At 38.7% G+C, this 18,946-nt stretch overlaps 1 protein-coding gene across 8 annotated transcripts in view; it reads left to right on the top strand.

Annotated features, from left to right (window-relative positions):
* Positions 1–18,946, top strand: part of PPP2R3A (protein phosphatase 2 regulatory subunit B''alpha) — a 195,511-nt gene that overhangs the window by 121,609 nt on the left and 54,956 nt on the right. For all 8 annotated transcript variants that reach the window (XM_008009046.3, XM_038002837.2, XM_038002838.2 and 5 more), the window contains 3 exons: positions 1,597–1,753; positions 7,111–7,159; positions 9,771–9,860. In XM_008009046.3, coding sequence (XP_008007237.1) covers positions 1,597–1,753; positions 7,111–7,159; positions 9,771–9,860 — 296 coding nt within the window. The remainder of the gene's footprint in view (positions 1–1,596; positions 1,754–7,110; positions 7,160–9,770; positions 9,861–18,946) is intronic.

Below are 18,946 nucleotides of genomic sequence, written 5' to 3'. Positions count from 1 at the left end.
AGTATCATTTTTGTCTGTATTCATTTAGTCTTATTCTTATGTACATATGCATTTTTAGGATTTTACGTAGTTCTTAGTGGGTACAATCTTGTATCCTATATTTTGTACTTACTATATCATGATTTTCAGTGTAAACTTTATAATTTTTACTGGCTGCATAATTTTCTATTGAGCAGATTTATCATAACTTAATAATAATTTATGTTGTTTTTAGTTTGCCCCAGAGCACTTTGGTTTTCCAGTGTTTATATTTTTAAAAATAATTTTTTGTTGAAATACTAACATTTGCCTTATGAAATAGTCCTCTTTGTCCCTCATGTTTTTCTTTTTTTTTTTTTTTTTTTTTTTCTTTTGAGACAGAGTCTTGCTCTATCGCCCAGGTTGGACTGCCATGGTGCAATCTCGGCTCACTGCAACCTCCACCTCCCGGTTTCAAGCAATTCTCTGCCTCAGCCTCCCAAGTAGCTGGGATTACAGGCGCCTGCTACCACACCCAGCTAATATTTGTATTTATAGTAGAGATGGGGTTTCACCATCTTGGGCTGGTCTTGAACTCCTGACCTCATGATCCACCTGCCTTGGCTTCCCAAAGTGCTGGATTTCAGGCGTGAGCGACTGCACCCTGCCCCCTTATGTTTTTCACTTTGCAGTCCATATTAATATTGATACATGTTTATTTTAACATTTAACCGTGTATATTTGTCCATCTTTTTTTAACCTTCCATATTTTTTTTAGATATATCCCTTATAGATGCATATAGGTAGATCTATTTTGGGGGCATGGTTTTAATACTCAATCAAAAAAATTTTAATGGGAAGATATAATTCACTTATCTTTATAGTGACTATTCATATATCTGATTTTATTTCTGGCATTTCTTTTTTTATATATATTTCTTAACATTTTTTGTGCTTTCTTTCATTTTTCTTTCTGAATCTTTCACTTCTGAAAATGTCTTTATTTATCTGCCCACTTATGTAATAATTTGACTGACAGTAGAATTGTGGGTTCAGTATCATTGATTCTGGAGTTTGCTGTAGGGGAGTACAGTGAGTCAGGGAAGACCCAGGTTTTCTGCCAGCTCAGGGCCCTGCATCTCTATCTGCCATGCCTATGCCAGGCCCATGTATCATCACTATTGTATGAGTCACCTTTGTGATATAAACTTAATTTTTATTACAAAACCAAACACTATATGTAGATGCCTACCCCTCTTAATATTGCTCACATAACTTTGAAAATTAAAAATAGTATTTGTTTCTGGCAAAGTAATGAAGACTATGATCTAATTGTTCTCTTTGTGCCAGTCTCTGACTTCTGACCAATTATACTCCCCAAGTAATGGTACTTCCCTTTCCCTGCTTTTACATCCTCCACAGTATCCAACCCTTCACTGAGCATATTATAGAGCTCAGTAAATGCTTATAGATTGATTGGTTGATTAAAGGTAGGATGAGGTTGCCTATTAAAGGTTTTCTTATTTGGTACCAGAAACAAAATTTTAAATTCAGTTTAAAACGGAAATTCACTAAACTGCACAGTGGCCAAAGCTGCTTTTTCATAATGTTTAAATTCTTCTTCTCATATCATTTCAGACCCTAGCACTTTTGGAAGAAGAGGAAGATATAAACCAAATTACAGATTACTTCTCCTATGAACATTTCTATGTTATTTATTGTAAATTCTGGGAACTAGATACTGATCACGACCTCTACATCAGCCAGGCCGATCTGTCTCGATACAATGACCAGGGTAAGTGATTCTGTAGATGCTAAGACTTAACCATTTTGAAGAGTTATATAAATCATCACTACTCATTATGAGAAATTCCCATTTGCTAAATTCTCAACCTAATCAAGTCCTCTTTACAGGCCAAGAATTTTTAAGAGGGGATGAGTGAAGTTAATATAATTTTTTATTAAATTAATAAAAGCCTTGATGTAGGAGGAGTTTGGAAGTAAGTAACCAATCACAGTCTTAGTTTTGATAAAGCGATGAGTCTTTATACTGGTGTGTATTTTCTGATGATGAATTGAATAAGATCCACACCTGTGTAAATCTGTTTGAAAGAGAATATGTATACACCTTTGTAAACTTCCCACTTAACAATATTTCTATAAAAAACCAAGGATGAAAATAGTGTTTCTAACTTGCCAAGTTTTCTTTTCAAGGATTCACAAAAATTTACTTCTGGAAATTTAGTTCCAGAAAGATATGTCTCTGCAGATGAATTTTGTGTGCTTTCTTTTGTCAGAAAACAAAAAGTTACATATCACATGATAATACCCTTTTTGCTTCATTTTTGCCAGCGGTAAATCTAGAACCTGTTGCCTACTAATTTAATATCCTTGTTTTTTTTTCAAGACAGTATCTCACTTTGTCACCTAGGCTGGAGTGCAGTAGCATGAACATGGCTCACTGTAGCCTCGACCTCCTGGGCTCAAGGCATCCTACCATCTCAGCCCCTAAGTAGCTGGGACTACAGGCACATGCCACCACACCTGGCTAATTTTTTTTGTAAAGACGGTGATATGGTTTGGCTATGTTCCCATCCAAATCTCATCTTGAACTGTAGCTCCCATAATCCCCACCTGTTGTGGCAGGGACCTGGTGGCAGGTAATTGAATCATGGGGGCGGGTCTTTCCCATGTAGTTCTCATGATAGTGAATAAGTCCCATGAGATCTGATGGTTTTATAAAGGGGAGTTCCCCTGCACATCCTGTCTTGTCTGCCACCATGTAACATGTGCTGTTGCTTCTCCTTTGCCTTCTGCCATGATTGTGAGGCCTTCTCAGCCATGTGGAACTGTGAGTCCATTAAATCTCTTTCCATTATAAATTACCCAGTCTCATGTATGTCTTTACTAGCAGCATGAGAGCAGACTAATACAGTAAATTGATACCAGTAGTGTGGGGCACTGCTTTAAAGATACCCAAAAATGTAGAAGGGATTTTGGAACTAGGTAATAGGCAGAGGTTGGAACAGTTTGGAGGGCTCAGATAAAGACAGGAACATGTGGGAAAGTTTGGAACTTCCTAGAGACTTGAATGGCTTTTACCAAAATGCTGATAGTGATATGGACAATAAAATCCAGGCTGAAGTGGTCTAAGGTGGAGATGAGGAACTTGTTGGGAACTGGAGTAAAGGTCACTCTTGCTATGCAAAGAGACTTGGCATTTTGCCCCTGCCCTAGAGATCTGTGGAACTTTGAACTTAATAGAGATGATTTGGGGTATGTGGTGGAAAAAATTCCTAAGCAGCAGAGCATTCAAGAGGTGACAGTGCATAAAAGTTTAGAAAATTTGCAGCCTGATAATGCAGTGGAAAATAAAAACCCATTTTCTGGGGAGAATTCAAGCCCACTACAGAAATTTGCATAAGTGATGGGGAGTCAAATGCTAATCACCAAAACAATGGGTAAAATGTCTCCAGGGCATGTCAGAGACCATCATGACAGCCCCTCCCATCACAGGCCTGGAGGCCTAGGAGGGAAAAATGGTTTTCTGGGCCAGGCCCAGGGCCCCCCTGCTCTATGCAGCCTCTGAATATGGTACCCTGCATCCCAGCTGTTTCAGCTCCAGCCGTGGCTTAAAGGGGCCAAAATACAGCTCAGGCCATTACTTCAGAGAACGCAAACCCCAAGCCTTGGTGGCTGCCATGTGGTGTTGGTTCTGTGGGTACACAGAAGTCCAAGTATTGAGATTTGGGAACCTCCACGTAGATTTCAGAGGATGTATCAAAACACCTGGATGTCCAGGCAGAAATTTGCTGCAGAGGCAGAGCCCTAATGGAGAACCTCTGCTAGGGCAGTGTGGCAGGGAAATGTGGAGTTGAAGCCCCCATACAGAGTCCCTGCTGGGACAATGCCTAGTGAAGCTGTGAGAAGAGGGCCACCATGCTCCAGGCCCCAGAATGGTAGATCTACCAGTAGTTTGCACCATGCACCTGGAAAAGCCACAGATACTCAATGCCAGCCCATGAAAGCAGCAAGGAGCTATACCCTGCAAAGCCACAGGGGTGGAGCTGCCCAAAGCCATGGGAACCTGCCTCTTGCATCAGTGTGCCCTGGATGTGAGACCGAGTCAAAGGAGATCATTTTGGAACTTTAAGGTTTAATGACTGCAGTATTGGATTTTGGACTTGCATGGGGCCTGTAGTCCCTTTGTTTTGGCTGATTTCTCATTTGGAACAGGTGTATTTACCCAATGTCTGTATCCCCATTGTATCTAGGAAGTAACTAACTTGCTTTTGATTTTACAGGCTCATAGGTGGAAGGAACTTGGGTTGTCTCAGATGAGACTTTGGACTGTGGACTTTTGAGTTAATGCTGAAATGAGTTAAGACTGGAGGGACTGTTGTGAAGGCATGATTGGTTTTGAAATGTGGGGGACCTGAGATTTGGGAGGAGCCATGGTTGGAACAATATGGTTTGGCTGTGTCCCCACCCAAATCTCATATTGAATTGTAGCTCCCATAATCCCCATGTGTCATGGGAGGGACCCGGTAGGAGTTAACTGAGTCATGGGGGTGGGTCTTTCCTGTACTGCTCTTGTGATAGTGAGTAAGTCTCATGAGAGCTCATGGTTTTATAAAGGAGAGTTCCCCCACACACACCCCTGCTGCCATGTAAGATGTGCCTTTGCTTCTCCTTTGCCTTCCACCATGATTGTGAGGCCTCCCCAGCCATGTGGAACTGTGAGTCCATTAAACCTCTTTCCTTTTTAAATTACCCAGTCTTGGGTATATCTTTATTAGCAGTGTGAGAACAGACTAATTCAGATGGGGTTTCGCCTTGTTGCCCAGGCTGGTCTCCAACTCCTGAGGTCAAGCAGTCCATCTGCCTTGGCCTCCCAAAGTGCTAAGATTACAGGCTTGCTTCGCCACGCCCGGCCTGGTTTAGTATTAACTAAGCACCAAGATACATTGATTCATTCTTCTCTCATAAGATTGTCCCTGTCCTTTAATGCCTTCTCAGGCACTGTTGGTTTTTAAACAATACTTTAGCTTATTAGATATAGCAGAGTATAAATCTTAAATAAATGCATTGAATTTTGTTTTTGTTTTTTGGTATGGCTGTTACTAATGGTGTGCCTCTTAAGAAAAGGCTCATCAGGCCAGGGTCAGTGGCTCATGCCTGCAATACCAGCACTTTGGGAGGCCAAGGTGAGTGGATCACTTGAGTTCAAGACCAGTCTGGGCAACAGGTGAAACCCTGACTCTACAAAAAATACAAAAATTAGTCGGGTGTGGTGGCATATGCCTGTAGTCCCAGCTACTCAGGAGGCTGAGATGGGAGGATCTCCTGAACCTGGGGAAGTTGAGGATGCAGTGAGCCATGATGCTGCTGCTATACTCCAGCCTGAGCAACAGGGAGACCCTGTCTCAAAGGGGGAAAAAAAAAAAGGCTTGTTGTATATGGTGTCAGGTTTCATAGAGCTTTGCGTATTTAAGAAATAAAGTTAGCCAGGCGCGGTGGCTCACGCCTGTAACCCCAGCACTTTGGGAAGCTGAGGCAGGTGGATCACGAGGTCAGGAGTTCAAGACCAGCCTGACCAACATGGTGAAACCCCATCTCTACTAAAAATACAAAAATTAGCCAGGTGTGGTTGTGCATGCCTGTAATCCCAGCTACTCGGGAGGCTGAGGCAGGATAACCACTTGAACCTGGGAGGCAGAGGTTGTGGTGAGCCGAGATCATGCCACTGTACTGCAGCCTAGGTGATAGAGCGAGAAGGGGCCACTGACTATAATTATCCACTCACCAGACTGTCCTTAATGAGACAACATGGAATAACATGATCTTCAATTTTAGGAAGCTCAACCTTCCCAAGCTAAAAAAAATGCCTTTAAAAAAAGATTTTGGCTTTGCAATTAAATATCCTTGCCTTTCCTGTATAGGCCTCTTTTTTTTTCTATTTAGTACAGATTAACCCCATAAACCAATGTTCAGCAGAATATGGAAGGTCTTTATATAAGCTTTGGTGTGTGACCAGGCGTGGCTGTACCAATACACATATTCCCAACTTTCTTTGGCCAAACTAATTTACCTTTATGCTAACTGTACCTAACTGTCAGAAGAATTCGATGCTGATAGCTGCTATGTCCCTAATGACCTTATTGCTGGTCCTGAAATTTTAGTGTGCATGCCATTGCCTGGGGCATCTGTTGAAAGAAAGAACCGGCTGGGCATGGTGGCTCATGCCTGTATTCCCAGCACTTTGTGAGGCTGAGGCGGGCAGATCACCTGAGGTTGGGAGTTCGAGACCAGCCTGACCAACATGGAGAAACCCCGTCTCTACTAAAAATACAAAAAAATTAGCCAGGTGTGGTGGTGCATGCCTGTAATCCCAGCTATTTGGGAAGCTGAGGCAGGAGAATCACTTGAATCTGGGAGAGCGGTGAGCTGAGATCGTGCCATTGCACTCCAGCCTGGGTAGCAAGAGCGAAATTCCATCTCAAAAATAAATAAATTAAATAAATAAAGAACAAGTCTCTAGTCGTGTGTCTCTCTCTCTCTCTCTCTCTCTCTCTCAGCAACATACTAACTTAAGCTATGATTGTCTCTGTGAATAAAACTTCCTGATGGAATTTCTAAAAATCTTATGTTATATCATGTTAAACCATGGACTTTTATAAAATGGGAATATAAGAAAAGTATGTTTGTAGTGTGTTTGAGGAGCTTTTAAAAAACTACTTGAAAGCATTCTCCATTGTTTTTAACTTTTATTTTACGTTGTTTTAGGAGCTTACACAATCAGTTCCCCCTTGAATTTAATTTAAGGATAAAATTTGTCTTGTTTATAGGAAAATTGGTCTCATTGGATAAAATCAATACAAATCCTATATATTTTTGTCTTAGTTGTCAGGATGTTCAGACCTAACTTAGCATTCAGCTATATTAATACTTCCCAGATGTCAGCCATATTCATTTGCCTATTATTTTTTAAAACTATTTTAAAATTATGCATAAATAAAAATGTACTCACATTCTCATCATGGACGATGGTTATGGTTTAGCTTGTAGCTAATGAAAAATAAATTTGTAAAAAGTATTGCCTTTATGGAGCATATTTCTAACTAGCGTTGTAATTTTTTTATCTACATTTAGCTTCATCAAACAGGATTATTGAAAGGATATTCTCTGGGGCAGTAACAAGGTAAGAAAACGTTTAATGCTGCATTTAAAAATGAACAAGTAATACCATAACGATCTCATTTTAGCAAAGCTTCCTGAATAATTTGGCAGTGCTGTTGGAGCAAATAATATCCTATAAAACATAGTTATGGCTTAATACAAGACAGTAATTCTTTTTTAAAAAAATAATTTCAACTTTTCTGATTCAAGGGGTACACGTGCAGGTCTGTCACATGGGAACTCAGTGTGATGATGAAGTTTGGTGTTTGGAGGATCCTGTCACACAGGCAGTGAGCACAACACCCAACAAGCAGTCCCTCAGTCCTCACTCTGCTCACTCCCTACCCGCGTCAGCAGTCCCCAGTGTCCATTGTGCCCATCTTTATGTCCATGTGTGCTCAATGTTAGCTTCCACTTACAAATGAGAACATAATGGTGTTTGGTTTTCTGTTCCTGTGTTAATTAGCTTAGGATGATGGCCTTCAGCTGCCTCCATGTTGCTGCAGGGACATGATTTCATAATTATTATGGCTGCATAGTATTCAGTGGTATATATGTACCACATTTTCTTCATCCAGTCTACTGTTGGTAGGCATCTAGGTTGATTCCATGTCTCTGCTATTGTGAATAGTGCTGGATAAACATACACGTACATGTATCTTTGTGGTAGAATGACTTATTTTCCTTTGGGTATATACCCAGTAATGGGATTGCTGCGTCGAACAATAGTAGAAATCAACTGCTCTCCACCACAACTGAACCCATTTACATTCCCACTAACAGTGTATAATCATTCCCTTTTCTCCACAGCCTCACCAGCATGTGTTATATCTTGGCTTTTTAGTAGTTGACATTCTGACTGTTGTGAGATGGTATCTCATTGTGGTTTTGATTTGCATTTCTCTAATGATGAATGATGTTGAGATTGTTTCATGTTTGTTGGCTGCCTATATGTCTTCTTTTGAGAAGTGTCCGTTCATGTCCTTTGCCCATTTTTAAATGGGGTTGTTTTATGCTGGTTGATTTAAATTCGCTATAGAGTCTGGATATTAGACCTCTGTTGAATATATAGTTTGAGAATATTTTCTCCTATTCTGTAGGTAGTCTGTTAAATCTGTCTATAGTTTCTTTTGCTGTGCAGAAGCTCTTTAGTTTCATTAGGTCCCAGTCATCAATTTTTAGTTGTGTTGCAATTGCTTTTGAGGACTTAGCCATAAATTATTTGCCTAGGCTGATGTCAAGAAGGGTATTTCCTAGGTTTTTTTTCTAGGATTGTTATAGTTTGAGGTCTGACATTTAAGTCTTTAATCCATTGTGTATTAATTTTTTTATATGGTGAAAAGTAAGGGTCCAGTTTCATTCTTCTACATATAGCTAATTTATCCCAGCACTGTTTATTGAATAGGGAGTCTTTTTCCCATTGTTTGTTTTTATTGACTTTGTCAAATATCAGATGGTTGTAGGTGTGCAGCTTTATTTCTGGGCTCTCTATTCTGCTCCATTGGTCTATGTGTCGGTTTTTGTACCAGTACCATGCTGTTTTGGTTACAGTAGCCTTATATAGTGTAGTTTGAAGTCAGGTACTATGATACCTCTGGCTTGGTTGTTTTTGCTTAAGATTGCTTTAGCTATTTGGGCTTTGTTTTTGGTTCCATATGAATTTTAGAATTTTTTTTTTTCTTAAAACTTGTCTGTGAGAAATGACGTTAGTTTAGTAAGAATAACATTGAATCTGTAGATTGCTTTGGGGAGTATAGCTATTTTAACGATATTGATTCTCCTATCCATAACCATGGAATGTTTTTCCATTGGTTTGTGTTATCTCTGATTTCTTTCAGCAGAGTGTTGTAGTCCTCCCTGTAGAGATTTTTCACCTCCTTGTTTAGCTGTATTCCTAAGTATTTTATTTTGTGTGTGTGTGTGGCTATTGTAAATGGGATTACATTCTTGATTTGACTTTCAGCTTGAATGCTATTGGTGTATAGAAATGTTACTGATTTTTCTACATTGATTTTGTATCCCGAAACTTTAATGAAATTATTAGTTCTGAAAGCCTTTTGGCATAGTTTTCAGGCTTTTCTATGTATAGAATCATGTTGTCAGCAAAGACAGATAATTTGACTTTTCCTGTTTGGATGCGTTTTATTTCTTTCTCTTGCCTGATTGCTCTGGCTAAGACTTCCAGTACTATGTTGAATAGAGTGGTGAGAGTGGGCATCTTTGTCTTGTTATTGTTCTTAAGGGGACTGCTTCTAGCTTTTGTCCATTCAGTGTAATGCTAGCTATGTGTTTGTCATAGACGGCTCTTACTATTTTGAGGTGTCTTCCATTGATGCCTAACATGAGTATTAATCCTATATCTAAATACAGGTAACAGTATTTTATCCCAGTGATTATTTGCATTCATATGAAAAGCCAGATTTCTTTTCTTTGTATTTGCAAATGCCTTCTGGTTTCACCCTTTAGACCTTTGAAAATAAGATAGGCTGTGGAAGGGTTGCCCTTTATGAGGCATTTAGCATTATAATTTTTAAAAAATTAACTGGCGTATTACTTTATTTCTTAGTCTATCATCCTGATAAATGGTTCTGAGTAATTGCTCAGGAAATTTTATAACCGTATGTTTTCTTCAGGGGAAAAACAATACAGAAAGAGGGAAGAATGAGCTATGCAGATTTTGTTTGGTTTTTGATCTCTGAAGAAGACAAAAGGAATCCTACCAGGTATGATTTCTAAGTTTCCTTTGCCAAGATGTTAAACACATGCAGAAAGCTTGAAAAAGTCATGGTGCATATTATACCTAGTGAAGCCAACTCAACCTGGCAATACTAAGATGAATTAGACTTAGTTTCTGCCATCTCGGAGCTCTCCGTCTTAGGAGATTGGCACTGAATCCATGTTCATGGCATATCAAGAGAAGTGCTGTTACCCACAGAAACAAAGATTAAGTGACATGTAAGCTGATGACAAGTAGGGCTAGTAAGCATTCATGTGGAATATGGGAATAGATGCTGTGAATTACTTGTTTTATCATCTTACTGGGTAAGTGGTAAACCATTACTATTAGAGAGGGAAAGCAAATTGTGGATGACTAGTGTATAAGAACACATTCTGCCAGTTGAAATCATCTATGCTTTTCCTTTGCACTCTCAGACATACCTTTATTGGAGTTATTAATTTACACATTTCTTTTTTTCCATCTCTTGTTCAGGCAAAAAATCTAGATGCCTCACTTTTTATCCCTACTTTGTGTAACACAATGCACTGTAGTTTGTGCTCAGTACCAAGGGAGGGAGGGGTTATAGTCCTTGATGGTACCTGCAGGTATAACTAACTCAACTATCTTAATATCAGGTCGAAAAGTTATCTAAATGTTGAATATGTCCAGATGTGGTGGCTCACATCTGTAATGCCAGAACTTTGGTAGGTCAAGGCAGGAGGGATCGCTTGAAGCCTGGAGTTTGAAACCAGCCTGTGCAACATAGTGAGACTCCATCTCTACAGATAAATTTTTTAAATAGCTGGGAATGGTCATGCACACCTGTAGTCCTAGCTACTCGAGAGACTGAAGCAGGAGGATCACTTGAGGGCAGGAGTTTGAGGCTGTAGTGAGCTAGGATCATGCCATTATACTCCATCCTGGGTATAATGAGCAAGACACCAACTCTAAAAAAATAAATGTTGAATATATTGTTTAGAAGATGTAGAAATAAAAATAAGCCATTTCTTAGAGAGCTTGTTAGGTTATTTTTAAGTAACTTTGCTTTCCATTTCAAAAGTAATCATTTATTTAGAAAACATGAATGAGCAGAAGAAAAGTAAATTTTAATACCAGTGATTTTAATACTCAGAAAAAAAAATTAAAAGTTCGCATATATGCTACTCTTTTTCATATACAGGCAGAGTAGAGTATCTCTTACCTGAAATTCTTGAGATCAGAAGTGTTTCAGATTTTGGATTTTTTTTCAGATTTTGAACTGTTTGTTATACTTACCAGTGAGCACCCCAAATCTGAAATCCAAATGCTCCAGTGAGTATTTCCTTTGAGTATGAGTTTTGAGTATCTTGTTGGTACTCGAAAAGTTTTGGATTTTTGGCTGGGTTGCAGTGGCTCACACCTGTAATTTCACACTTTGGGAAGCCAAAGTGGGCAGATCATCTGAGATCAGGAGTTCGAGACCAACCTGGCCAACATGATGAAACCCCATCTCTACTAAAAATATAAAAAATTAGCCAGGCGTGGTGATAAATGCCTATAATCCCAGCTACATGGGAGGCTGAGGCAGGAGAATTGCTTGAACCCAGGAGGTGGAGGTTGTAGTGAGCTGAGATTGCACCATTGCACTCCAGCCTGGGTGACAAGAGCAAAACTCCATCACAGAAAAAAAAAAAAAAAAAAAATGAAATGAAGACATCCCATGTTCATGGATCATTGTTAAGATGGCAGTAGTTCCCAAACTGATCTACAGATTCCTAACAAAATACTAGTTACTTTGAGTCAAAAACTTTTTTTGTTTTTCGATGGTTTTTTTTTTTTCCCAGAAATGGAAAAACCAAATATTGAATTCCTATGGAAATACAAAGGGACCACAGTAACCAAAACAATGCTGAAAAAGTACAGAAAAAATGTAGGATTCACACTTCCCTGTTCCAAAATATTTCACTACAAAGTGATAGTAAACAAGACTGTGTGGTACTTGTATCATGATAGACATAAAAATAAAATTGAATTGAGAGTTCAGAAATATACCCACACATTTATGGCTAATTGATTTTCAACAAGGATGCTGGATGCCAAGACAATCCAATGGGGGAAAAACAGTTTTTAATAAATAGTGCCAGAACAATTGAGTATCATACAAAATAATATTAGATTGGTGCAAAAGTAATTGTGGTTTTTGCAATTTCTTTCGATGGCAAAAACTGCAGTTACTTTTGCACCAACCTTAATTTGGACCCCTAGTTCACATACTACAAAAATTAAGTCAAATGGATCACAGCACAGAATGTAAGAGCTAATACTATAAAAAATTTAGAAGAAAATAGAGGAGTAAATTTTCACAACCTTGGTTAGGCAGTTTCTTAGATGTGACACCAAAAGCATAAGTATCAAAAGGAAAAAATCAATGAATTGGACTTCAAAATTTTAAACTTTTGACTGGGTGCAGTGACTCACGCCAGTATTCCCAGCACTTTGGAAGGCCAAGGCAGGTGGATTGCCTGAGCTCAGGAATTCAATACCAGCCTGGGCAACATGGTGAAACTCCATCTCTACCAGAAATAACAAAATTTAGCCAGGCACAGTGGCACGCGCCTGTCGTCCCAGTTACTTGGGAGGCTGAGGCAGGAGGATCACTTGAGCCTGGGAGGCAGAGGTTGCGGTGAGTTGAGATGACATCACTGTACTCCAACCTGGGTGACAGAGTAAGACCCCATCTCAAAAAAAAGAAAAAATTAATGCTTTTATGCTTCAAAAGATATGATCAAGAAAGTAAAAAGACAACCCACAATGAGATACCACTTCACACTAAGATAGTTACCAAAGAGTCAGATAATAACAGGTGCTGCCAAGCATGTGGAGAAATCGGAACACTCATAGGAATGTAAAATGGTGCAGCCGTATGGAAAAGTCTGACATTTCCTCACATGGTTAAATAATAGAGTTATCATATGGCCTAGCAATTCCACTCCTAGGTATATACCCAAGATACATGAAAACAGATCCATACAAAAACTTGTACACCCATTTTCATAGCAGCATCATTCATAATAGCCAAAAGTTGGGATCAGCCCAAGATAAACAAATGTGATCTATTCATATAATCAAGTATTATACAGCAGTAAAGAAAAATGAAGTACTAATACATACTACACATGATTGGATCTTAAAAACCTTATGTGAAGTAAAAGATGCCAGTCACAAAACACAACATATTGTATGAATTCGTTTATATGAGTTGTCCAGAATAGACAAATGTATAGAAACAGGAAATAGGTTAATGGTTGCGTAATCTGTGGAGAGCCTGTGGTAAAATGAGGAATGAGTACTAACGGGTATGGAGTCTTTTTTAGGTAATGAAAGTGTCCCTATATTAATTGTAGTGATGGTTATACAGCTCTGTGAATGTTAAAAACCCTTGAATTGTACATTTTTAAAGGAACAATCATATGATATGTGAAATATATTTCAGTAAGCCTGTTTAAAAAGAAAAGACTTAAAATACTACAAAGTATGTTCTGTAAACAAAATGGAATTAATGTAGAAATCAATACAAGAAAGACAACTGGAAAATCTCCACACACTTGGGTATTAAACAACACACTTCTAAATAATCAATGGATTAAAAAGGATGACTCAAGGGGCATTAGATATTCATGAATTAATAAAGGAATGCTACAAATAACATATACACACACAAATGTGGTGACCTCAATGAAATGGACCAATTTCCTTTAAAGTCACAAATAAATAAAACTCACCTAAGAAGAAATACATAACCTGAATAGTCAGATGTCTATTAAAGAAAATTGAATTCACAGTTCAAAACCTCCTGAAAAAGAAATCTCCCAGCCCAGATAATTTAACTGTATTCTTATAGTCATTTGAAGAAGAAATAATACCAAATTCTGCACCACCTTTTCCAGAAAACAGAAAGGGGAGGAATAATTCCCAACTCATTTTATAAACAAAACCAGACAAACACATACAAGAAAATAAAACTACAGACATGCCTCTTGATATAGACCCAAAATCAGTAACAAAGTACTAGTAAGTCAAGGCTTAGTTCCTCAAACTTTCAGTTCCCTCTTCCAGAATCTGCAGATGCCCCAGGGGAAAGATGGTCCCAAATGCTAGGTGCCCGTCTCTGGATTTTCCTCTTCTAGATCTGGATACCATAATTCTTCACTGCCCTGTTAATTCTCCAGCATCTTTGAACCGTTTTTTTTTTCTATGGCGGGGGGGGTCCCCTCAGTTTCCTCAGTGGAAGGCTTGATCCTACTTAGGTAATCATTAGCAGAAGTGGAGCTCTTCAGATCAGTTTTTCACATCATGAGACCCATAACTGGATTCTCACAGAATATTACCAACAGAGGTTTCTTGAGTCAAAAACTTTCTTAGACCTCCTTCTTTGGTGCTCCTTTTCTACCTTGCATGTTGCCTTTCTCCTAACAGCTCACATACTGAGATTCCATTCTTTGCCGGTGACTAGTATTTTATATGTAATGGCTTATTTAATCCTCATATCACTATGAGTTGAGGTATCAGTGGTCGCATTTTTCAGTTGATGAAACAGAAGCTGTAAGAGACCGTGCACCTAGTAAGTGTCCTAGCTTGGATTCAAACTCAGGTTTGTATCTCTCCCAAACCTGGACTCTTTACCACTGTAATATATGGCCTGTCATACAGATGCCATTCGTTTGCATGTCTACCTTCTTTCCAACTAGGCTGTAGACTCCCTAAAAGAGAGTTCTTTTGGTGTCATGAAATTGCTTATTGCTTAAGAAAATCAATGTTAGGCCAATTATATAAGAAAGCGAACTACTGATTTTGCCCATTGATACTTGTTTACTTGGTTTCTAATGGCACTTACTAGGTACCCTGTGTGTTATTCTCAGTGGTTCACATTGCTTTACTAAAGCAGAGTGTGAGCAGAAAATAGTGCCCACCATTTTGACAAAAATATCTGTACAGATGCTTCTCCACTCACAGTAGGGTTACATCCTGGTAAACCCAGCATCACTTGAAAATATAAGTCAAAAATTATTTAATACACCTAACCTACTGAACATTATAGCTTAGTCTAGCCAGCCTTAAATGTGCTCAGAACACATCTTAGCCTACATTTGGGCAAAATCATCCAGCACAAAGCCTACTTTATAATAAAGTATTGCATATCTCATATAATTTATTGAATACTGAAAGTGAAAACAGAATGATTGTATTGGTACTTAAAGTGCGGTTTCTAATGAATGCATGTGGCTTTCACACCATTGTAAAGTCAAAAAATTCTAAGTCAAACCATCATAAGTAGGGACTGTCTATAGAACGAAAATCAAACTCTTATTTAAGAAAATGGAATAGGCATCACTTTGCAGAAATCGGGTTTCTGGCTTATGAATTACATGGGTAGAAAAAAATGAATTTTGTGAAAAAAGTAATACATTCACTAAGGTGTGATTAATCCTGTGTGAAACGCTGCATACAATATTAGGATCTAGAGTCTTTCCTATGCCTGGTAACAGAGGTAGATATGGAAAGTATCTGGGTAGATTGTTTTCTGTGGACAAACTCTTGCAAACCCCCTTTCAGTATGTCTTTTAATCTCTCTGTCCTAGTTTTTATCAGATTCTGCTTCTACCTTAGTCATCTGGCTAGGTATCATCTCCAGGAGTTATTTCATTCACCTTTGTTATGCCTAAGGGCATTAGGCCAGTGCCTTTCACAATATGTATATGTATACTGAATATGCAACAGAATATACATGTAGTTACTGCCTAAGCAATAATGGAGTTTCCAATAACTTTCTTCTTGAATAGCATACAGGAATTTATATTAGGGGCAAGAATTCACTGGCTCAGCACTTAATTTCATTCAGTCCAAGGAAAGGACCAGAAGTAATCTTAGCTCATGTCTGTATTCCCATCTACTTGGGAGGCTGAGGCACAAGAATCACTTGAACCCAGGGTTTGCGGAGGAGGTGAGGAAGGTTGCAGTGAGCTGAGATCGTGCCACTGCACTCCAGCCTGGGCAACAGAGCGAGACTTTTGTCTCACAAAAAATTTTAAAAATGTAATTTTATGTCTACAATTTTAGAAATATAATTTGTCATTAATATCATTATGCTTTGAAAAAACAAATATTGGTGGTAAATATAGCAGAAATTTAACACTAGTGCTCTCTGGTCAGTTATTCCTTCTGTGTTTTCTGTTTTCTAATTTTCCTACAATAAATAGTCAACACTTTCAGGCTCTGAGAAGATCAGTTACCTATGGTAAGAAAAAAAAAAACAGAAAATCTGCATTGAAAGAAACTTTAGAGAGTATCCAGTACTTTCAATAAGAAAATACCCTCTGACCATGTCCTGCATGTATTATCCATCCAACCCCTGCTGCTAAACTTTTCAGGGACAGGTAACCATCCACTGAGGCAGCCTGTTCATTTTTTCTCTTTCGTTCATTGATCCTTATGCTCTCCAATATTCAGAGAATTATATCTGATTAATCTACCACATCTTTCAGATATTTAAAAGCAGTTATGTGCCTTTGGCAAATATTCAGGCAGTATATCTATCTTTGCATTCTAGCTTTCTTTCTCTCTTATGGGTTATTAGCAAAGAACTGAAGGGTATGCTTTAGCGTTATTTATTATAAAGAGAAGATTGTCTTAGTTCTTAATTGAAAATGCAAGTAAGTAAAGTATTTCAGTTTCTGTTTCACAGTAAAATAAGTTGCCTTTCACTTCAGTCCTGTTACATCCTTGGTCAAAATCAAGATTTACTTTATTCCCTTTTGCCTGATTTTGGTTCTCTTAAGATAAGTAATGAGGAATTTCAAGATACCAAGAGATCTTAGAGGCCAGTCAGAGGACAGTCCCCTGCCCCTTTTGTACTAAAACCATTATTACTTTAAAAAAAAAAAAAAAAGGCTGGGCACAGAGGCTCACTCACGCCTGGAATCCCAGCACTTTGGGAGGCCAAGGTGGGCAGATCACGCAGTCGGGAGATCAAGACCATCCTGGCTAACACGGTGAAACCCCGTCTCTACTAAAAAATAGAAAAAATTAGCCGGGCGTGGTGGCAGGCACCTGTAGTCCCAGCTACTCAGGAGGCTGAGGCAAGAGAATGGCGTGAACCCAGGAGGCGGAGCTTGCAGTGACACAACAGTGTAACAACCAGATATTATTACATGTATCGCAGCCCTCTGCTTATGAGATGTAACTCTTCAAGGCTTTCCTCACAATCAGGAATAGTTTCACAGTGGGACAACATTCTGCCCCTTTTATACTCTAAGAGTAGATATGATGTGACTGAACCTCACCATAGCCATCCTATTACCTCACATTCATTAGGTTCAATGAATGTCCCCTTTGTTCTTTAATAACAATGTTAAACATCAAGTTGGTATGATTTTTAAAATATATTTCTCAAAAAGACTTTGCCCAATCTGGGCAACGTAGGAAAACCCGATCTCTGCAAAAAGTTTTTAAAAAATTAGCCAGGTGTGGTGGTACATGCCTCTTGTCCCAGCTACTCTGGAGGCTGAGGCATGAGTCTCACTTGAGCCCAAGATGTTGAGGCTGCAGTGAGCCATGATTGCAGTACTGCACTCCAGCCTGGGTAACAGAATGAGAGCCTATCTCAAAAACAAAAAGTAAAAAACGTTTTCAAGTATTACATGTTCAGTTTTTTGCAATAATGTAAACTATATCTTTCTCAAAAGGTACACACAGGTCTTAATGTGACTTACTTGAAAACAGTCAACAGTTACAACTTAGTTATTTTCACTTTTCTCTCCCCAAAGGAGTTTTTGTTTAACCATTACAGGTGTGGTTCTTAATATGGTTTCAAGCCTACAAGTGGGAATTTGAACAGCGGTCTCCTAGAATCTTCTCTTGAAAAGTTTTACTTTGCCATGAATTTGTGGTTCTTCAGAAAAATATTGTTCCCTATTACCAATTAATGTTGTTGGCTTCATAAAGGAAATAAGAGATAATAGCAAAGTGTTGGAAACTGGAAAGCAAATAAACATAGCAGACTGTCTGAATCCTAAGCCAGAGGGAAAAACCAAGAAGCAACCAAGTATACCCAGCAAAACCTGCAGACATTCAGGATTTGGAGATGCTAGGAACCTTGGAAGTGGGGATGGGGTAAAGGTAAGCCAAAAACAGGAGAGTTTATAGAAAGTTTGTTTAAATGAACAGTTGGTCTTCAAGCCATGTCCTCTACCCTAGCATAAAACTGGTGCTTTATTCCCTGAAGAGCGCAAAACAGAAGGGCATCCAGACTGGGGAGCATTGGGCACAGTTGAGATGTGAATGCGATCTTGAAAACAGATAAAATGAGTGTATGCAAACTGAATGCTGAGATGCCCAGTCTTCATTCCTCACTCAGCTAACAGAATGCTGCCTAACTGCCCTGAACCTCCAAGCAGGAAACTGAAATGCTTTTCTGGGGAACTGACCTGCCCGAGAATGAAGACCTGAAGATTCGACACTGGGTCATCCCCAAGGAAAAAACCCAGCCCATTCATTTTACAGTAAAGCCCAGAGTCAACAAACCCACAGATCAGAACCTCCGATCAGCTTTTTAGCACCTACTCTCAAATATGAGCAGAGAACAGAGGATCACTAGATACCTGAGTAAAGCCTCTTGCACAAAAGATAAAGGCCAGACAAATAGTGGGGGAAAGATAGCTTGGATGAAACAGAGACTTTCAGAGAAAATAAAACTTTAACAACAAGAAAAAAAAACAGTGATTATATCCTCAGAGAGATATGAGAAGAAATTACAATCACAGGACATGAACAGAATGATACATTTTATGAAAGGAACATTCAGGAAACCGAAAAGCTCTGAGCAATCAAAACTACAATAGCAGAAATAACAAGACAATGTTTAGAAGATAAAGCTGTGTAACCCTCCCAGAAAGAAACCCCCTCCCTCAAAAAAGATGAAGCAATAGGAAATAGAGACAAGATACAAAAATTGGAGAACCCGGTCAAAAAAATTTTAATAGAACTGGAAATTGAAATGTGGTACAGGCCTCATAAATAATTTTAAAATTTAGCCACAATGGAAAAATTTAAAAA

This window comes from Chlorocebus sabaeus, chromosome 15, assembly GCF_047675955.1.
Source record: "Chlorocebus sabaeus isolate Y175 chromosome 15, mChlSab1.0.hap1, whole genome shotgun sequence".
Classification (NCBI taxonomy): domain Eukaryota; kingdom Metazoa; phylum Chordata; class Mammalia; order Primates; family Cercopithecidae; genus Chlorocebus; species Chlorocebus sabaeus.
Note: the sequence above shows the minus strand (reverse complement) of the source record. Positions and strands in the feature narration are given on the sequence as shown.